Genomic DNA, 6,960 nt, shown 5'->3' on the forward strand with positions numbered 1-6,960 from the left:
GGTTTAAGGAGGTACCAAGAAATTCAGAAACAAATGATATCTTAATACAGTTATCTTTTTTAAAAAATCACAATTAATGCAAAATTTTATGATAGACAAAATATCAAAATTTTAGATAAAGACAGGATCAATAATAATGTCATTGTCCTGAGCCATATTAGAATCTGTGAAAAAAGGAAGAGTCAATAATATTTTATTCAGAATTTCAAAAATCTGTTCACCCTAGTGACCACCCTAGTCGTGGCCCTGAGAGAAGCCTGAGTGGTGAGGCTTAGCCGGGTCTGGGGGCCACGAATGGAGCTGTGAGTGCCGACATGGGGAGTGGGCTGGGGTCAGAGTGCTGGGGGCCCTGCATGCTGGCTACAGACTTTCTTCTTGGACCTACTCTACACCTCTCCACCCTGATGGCCCGTCTGCCCTTCCCTCCCTTTCACTTTGAGTTCAGCTGGACCACGGGCGCTTTCCACCAGCCTCCAGGGCTGCCTACATCTCCCCGCCCCTCACCCCCCGCACAGTCCCCGGCCTGCCCACCTTCCCTACTGGACTGCAAAGTCCCTCAGGGCAGGCACTGCATTTGCCTCATCCTTTTGGGTCTGGCGCAGGATACCCCTGAGCTAAATGTTCCTTGAGCAAACGAACAAATGTTTACTGTCAGAGGCACTTCCTGACAGAAAGAGATGGAGGCGCTTTCGGCATCCCATCGTCTTCATACCTCTCTCTTCCACTTTTGGATGGGTGCATTAGGGGGCTCTCCCTGGACCCCTTTTGAGCAGAAGTAGATGGAGAGCTTCCTGGGACGCTTTCTCATTGCCCTACTGCCTACCTTTGCCTGTGCTATTCCCGCCACCACCAGGCTTTCCCCCTTGCCCACCCCTCATGGCCAGAGCCCCTGCCAGGCCCCAAACCGGTGCTCCGGGAGGCGTACCAGAGCCCTCTTCTCTCATAGAGGGCTCCCTCCCATCATCTCTAGAAGCACTTCTGCTGTGCCTTCATCAGTTATTTGCAGAGGTGTCTTTTCTCCCCCATTGAGCCAGGAGGCAGCCAGAGGGCAGAGGTGGGGCTTTTCCCATGTCTGATTCTTCTAGAACAGAGTTGCTGCTAGCAGTTTACAGTTTTGCTGTTAGTGAGAACTGTTCACCATAAAGATTCCCTATATTTATGGTTGACAAAAGCAGTCTAGAGCCATGATATTATTGCATCCTAACGACGACAGCCTACGTGGTAGGAAGAGTGGGTAGATCACCGCCTTGGGGCAGATGAAGAACCTGAGGCTCCAAGCAGGACGTGTCCGGCAGGAGATGACCAAGCCAGGTGGGGACACGCGTGGGTGGTGGCAGGCGTCTCCCGCCCCTTGCTGGGTCTGCACCCGTCCCTGAGAGCACAACCTGGCCACACCCTCTCGGCTCCTGTCTCCCGCCTGACTGAGCAGAGCGCATCAGTACAGACCATGGCATGCTCCCATGCCAGCTGTCCTCCTCCCACCTGAGGCACGAAGCCTTCCCTCCCCACGCTGTTTCTTCAGGTACTGATATAAGAAACGCCTCCGAAACACCTCCCAAATTACCATCTCAGAGGCTGATCCAAGATACAGAGATGCTAGAAAGTAATATCTGCATGGAATGGTTCTGTCTCCTCAGTCACGTTGTCCTCTCTCTTCATATAGCTTATGGATAGTGATCAGTTCATTGACTGATGATGGAGCCCTCCAACCCATTAGCGTTTAGGGAGGACCTGCTGTGCACCAGGCCCTGACCTGGGTGCTGAGCAGGGCAGCACGAACCCTACGAAGGTGCATAGGGCCCTGCACCCAGAGGAACAACCTGCTGGACTGGCTTCCCAGAACAACTCAGACTGGGAATCACACTCAGAAACTCCAGACAGACACCTCCCCAGATTTGGGGGCGTAAGCTGCCGGGCTCTCTGGGGAGCTGGGGTGGGTTGTCGGGCAGGACTCACCTCTGCTCGCTTCTCCAGGCATCATCATCATGATGACACTGTGTGACCAGGTGGATATTTACGAGTTTCTCCCATCCAAGCGCAAGACTGACGTGTGCTACTACTACCAGAAGTTCTTCGACAGCGCCTGCACGATGGGCGCCTACCACCCACTCCTCTTTGAGAAGAACATGGTGAAGCACCTCAACCGGGGCACGGATGACGACATTTACCTGCTTGGAAAAGCCACGCTGCCTGGCTTCCGGAGCATTCGCTGCGGAGCGTAAGCTGCCTGGCCAGGCCCCCTCACCCTTCTCCTTCAGGCATTTTACAGCCTGTCTCCTGGCCACCCTGGGCCCAGGAAGGCTGTTCCTGAATGATCACTGCCTGCACTCCAGGCAGCAAGAACCTTCAGGAATCCAAGGGCAGGGACCCAGGCCCAGCCTGCCCTTTTGTCATGGGGGTGTGTGAATCGAGAGCTTCCCGCCACACTCATGTACACATGCCTAGGATTCCTTCCAGCCAGAGTCCTCTCTGCCCCTCCCCTGCACAGGTAAATGAAAGATCCACCTTTCCCAGCAGGGCTGCCAAAGCTGGGCTGCTTTCCCCACTGGAATGATGTTATTCTTGCAAACCAGTGCTCTGTCACACTTGAAATCTACACCTAGGCACTGATTTCATGTTTTAAACAAACTCTCCCATATTATGACTGTGCCCATTACAAGGCGCCTCTGAGGGGCAAGTAAGTGTCACAAGGCATAGGAAACACAGTCAGTTCCTCCAGAACTAAGCTGCTCCTAAGGTCCATGCCCTGGGAGAGGCAATGTTCCTATCACTCTGGCTGGTTTGACGGCCCTTGTCCTTGGTGGTGGTGAGCAAAGGGTCTTGATGAACCCACAGCCCTCTCCATATGTGAGGAGATGAGAGTACAGGAAAAAAAGGTGCAGTCTCCATCCTCAAGTTGCTTACAGCTCAGTGCGAGTGACAGAATGGATTCAGTGTGCCCGGTGCCCTGTGGGCTTGTAGGGTGGTGGCCTTGCTGTGCTGCTATCTTTGCACCAGGAGGGGCCGCACACTTCCTGTGTCAGTGGGTCACAGAGGGCTTCATGGAGCTGCGGGCTGTGGAGTGGATTTTAGAAGAGGAAAAACATGTCAAGCAGATTCTGTCTGAGTCGTCTGAGATGTGTTTTCCTTTCTGCCTTTATTACCCATATTTATTCCCTAAGATCTGCCTGAATTTACAGGTTCAAGTTATTTTTTGAGGAAGCCCCCTCCCTCATGTCTGAGGCAGCAAGTGCAGCCCCATGACAGATGCCAGGCAAGCCAGATGCCAAAAACCTGATTTCCCCAGGCTCGCCTGGTCTGAGCCTAGCCTACCAGCTGGGTGTGCACACCATATCCAAGTCTTCCTCTTTGATGCCTACCCCCAAACCTCCTCCTGCAATCTTGTTTTTCCCTTTAGTCTTCCTCCTCCAAAATTACTTTTAAGCATTTTCCACTCTAAAATATCCTCACCCATTTTTTTTTGACCTTCATGGGCCTTTTGTGAAAGGTCTCTCAGGGACTGGGAATGTGGTTTCCTAGGACTTAAAGCGGCTTTCGGAGGTCAGAACCTTGGAGATCATGACTGATTCTCACCAGGTGTATCAGATTGCTGTACCCTCCACCCCTCCCTGCAAGGGAGCAACACGAGTCTCCAGGCAGAGGCCTACCCACTGTGGTCTGTCTACACACCCCCTGGACCATTGTGCAAAGTCCCCTCCGCTGATGGGGAGCCACACTGGACTGGACCAGGCTTCTGGACTCCCAAAGCTAGCCCTGTGTGCTCAAGGGCCTCGAATGTTTGAGCTCCAGACCAGTTGTTTTGGATCTGGAGTCCTCATTCGCTGCCAAACCATTGGCTTGAGCAGGCAGTAGAAAGAGCTCTGGAGTGAGAAGCCCTGGGTTTTCAAAGTGATATTCCCCTATTACTCGCTATGCCACCATGGGCAAATTCTCCTCTCTGAGCCTCTGTTTCCACATCTGTAAAATGGGTGATAAGCCTGCTTCACAGGTGATGTGAGGGTTACCTGGCATATTGCAGGTGCTCAGTACATGCTGGATTCCTCCCTTCCTTTACTAAGGACATGCTCTGTGCTTACATCTGGGCAGGACCCTGCTTTGAAGGCCAGAGAGGGGGCCTTGTCCTGAGGGAAGTTAATGTCCTATTGGGACACCTACCCTGCTTAGAACACCCTGGAAACCATCCAAGGGAGCGGAGGGTGCAGAACGTGCCCCTCCCTCCTCCTTGCCTGCAGCTTAGGCCTGATCTGCTCGGGGATGGGCAGAGCACTTGGGCCACTGGCTGCTGTGTAACATGAGTCTTTTCCGTGTCTCTGGGCCCATGAATTCCTCACAGTCTTTGAATCATGAGCACTGAGTGCAGAGGAAGGTGGCATTCCATCATCAAGAGGGAGATGTTGGTGTGGACACTAAGACTACACTGGGTAGATGCTAGCTTTTAATTGTTATTATTAAGGGATCAAATTAATTTCATTCCGTGCTTTCTCTTCATGGAAACTGGTAGAATGCAAATAAGATGTGGATGTTATCATTAGTCTGATAAGATATTTAATATTTGTGACAGGTAATTTAAAAATTATGACTGAGTCCTGTAGAAAAGCCACTGTCTCTAAGGTGTTCTGTCTTCTTCAGTAGCCATCTGTTCATTCTATATCATGAGGTCCTCAAATCCTTCCATCAATCAGGTAAGCTATTGATATTGGTTTAGAGTTGAGAAATCAATCTCAGAAACTTCTGAATCATGACTAAGCTAATTCTGAATTACCCAAAGATTATGTAAAATTTTAAAATAAATGTTTTCTAAAAAGCTTGTCCCTCTTTTCTTACTTGCTAAGGGAACAACTGTTTAGTGTCAATTCTTGTCTCCAAAGAGGACACAACTGGAATTCCAAACCCCCAAATCCTCCCCCACAAGCTCCTCTGGCCTCTTAGCCTCTCTTTTCAACACTCCAGGAAAAGGAAGGCTTACTTACATGGCAGGACAGCATCTTTGAGATAGTGACTGGTTTATTTTCTTCCTTTTGCTCTTGATGGGATTCAAATGATGAAGCTGTCGTTCATCCAACACCTCGGTGAAGGGCTGCAGTAGGGCAGAAAGCAGAATGAAAAGAAGGTTGGTTTCAAAAGCCTAAAACCTTTAAAGGAACGATGTCCCAAGGGAATCGCCAAATTGTTTACATACAAATCCTGAGGAGGAGCAGGAATAAGTGGAGAAAAAAATAACTCCTCTTCCCCATTAATGGCCCGCCTCCTGTTATGGGCTGAATGTGTCCTCCTAAAATTCATATGTTGAAGTCTTAACCCCTAGTACCTCAGAAGGTGACCTTATTTGGAAATAGACAATTGGTTAAGATGAGGTCATACTGGAGTTGGGTGAGCCCCTAATCCAGTATGACTGGTATGCTTACAAAGGGGGAAATTTAGAGGTAGACGTGCACACAAGGAGAATACCATGTGAAGATAAAGGCAAAAATCAGGGTGATGCTTCTATAAGCCAAAGGTTGCCAGTGAACCATCAGAAACTAGAGGAGAGGCATGGAAGATTTTCCCTCACAGCCCTCAGAAAGAACCAACCCTGCTGACACCTTGATCTCGGACTCCCAATCTCCAGGACTGTGAGAGAAAAATTTCTACTGCTGAAATCACCCGGTTTGTGGTGCTCTGTTTTGGCAGCCCGAGCAAACAAATATTTCCCCACCCCTGCTTCTAACTCCTTACCTACAACAGAGGCCCCTGGAGTGGGGCTGGAAAGGACACTGAGAGGAACCAGGCTGTCTCAGGACCTGAAGAGAGGGCCCTGTGCAGTGTCCCCAGCCAAAGCTCTAGGAAGGACCAGCAAATCCTTGAAGAGCGAGGCTTTCACGGGGCTCTAGTCCAGGCAGATTGGACCTTAGGCAGCCTTGAAGAGCTCCCATGCCTGAAGAGGCAAAGAAGCAGCTGAGTGATGAGATCATGAATGAGGGAACCCTGAGTAGTGTTGAGAGGTCAGATAACATGGAAGACTACTCCCCGACCCCTGCACCTAATGCCTTAGTGTTGCAAGTTCCCTGGAACTCAGATGTAATGCCATCTCGACTGAGATTGGGTTTCTGCCTGAATCTCAGGAGAATAGGAGCTCAAAAGAGGAGTGAAAGAAAAATAGATTTCAATTAGTCTGGAAATTGAGATTTGTGCTTGCCAAATTTACAGTGGCCTTAAATCTCGATAAGGTCCTTTCAACTGGTGAGCTGGGCCTTGGGGTGGCACAAGGCTTCTCCGTTTGGGTCTTGGGGGAACTTCTGCAACCTCCCCAGGCTGCCTTTCCCCTGATTCCTACTTTGCTATCTGCTGGTTATTTTAAAGTGTGTATATTAGGGATGAAGGAGGAAAAATTAGACCCTGGCTTCTCTTTTCCTCACCAGCCGCTTAAGGAGAAGAAAGACACAAGTCACAGAAAGACACAAGTCACGAAGAGAAAGACCAACAGAGAGAGAGATTCATACCTGCATCCTCCAAGCCCACCCCACCCATAGATCCCCTTACTGACTGAAGCCCAACTCCAGGCTCTTTGTTCTTGCAGAACGCTTCACACCTTGGCAAGTGTGCTTTACCCACACCAGTAACGGCTCCACAGCCATAAGCAGGAGGCAGAGAAGTGGTGCACTGGGACTCAGGGACTGCCACCCCCACCCTATTCCCAGCTCCCTGTGTGGCTTTGGTTTCTACTTCATCTGTGACTCTCACGGCAGCCTTCGAGGATGTTCTGTGATGTGATGGGGAGTGCATTATGGCCCCAGGGACACTTTCCATTCTAACTGGGGCAGGAACACCCTAACCCAGAAAATTCATCCTATGGGCTTGGGTAATGGTATCAGTTTCAGGAGAGAGGAAAAGGCCTCACCTGTACCCATGAAATCCCATCACCCAATGCATTTATGCTGCCATCCAGTCCTTCTCAGGATTGACTGGAAAACAAGTTTATAA

At 50.1% G+C, this 6,960-nt stretch overlaps 1 protein-coding gene across 17 annotated transcripts in view; it reads left to right on the forward strand.

Annotated features, from left to right (window-relative positions):
• The window catches only part of ST6GAL1 (ST6 beta-galactoside alpha-2,6-sialyltransferase 1), a 155,717-nt gene extending 150,908 nt beyond the window's left edge, over nt 1-4,809 (forward strand). For 8 of the 17 annotated variants that reach the window (XM_067034194.1, XM_067034190.1, XM_067034189.1 and 5 more), the window contains one exon: nt 1,975-4,807. In XM_067034194.1, the coding sequence (XP_066890295.1) occupies nt 1,975-2,222 (248 nt within the window). In that variant the 3' untranslated portion in view covers nt 2,223-4,807. Of the gene's footprint in view, nt 1-1,974 lie in introns of all 17 variants that reach the window. The other 9 variants (XM_067034201.1, XM_067034202.1, XM_067034197.1 and 6 more) reach the window with 2 other exon arrangements.
• The last annotated feature ends 2,151 nt before the right edge of the window (nt 4,810-6,960 follow it).

This window comes from Kogia breviceps, chromosome 5, assembly GCF_026419965.1.
Source record: "Kogia breviceps isolate mKogBre1 chromosome 5, mKogBre1 haplotype 1, whole genome shotgun sequence".
Classification (NCBI taxonomy): Eukaryota; Metazoa; Chordata; class Mammalia; order Artiodactyla; family Physeteridae; genus Kogia; species Kogia breviceps.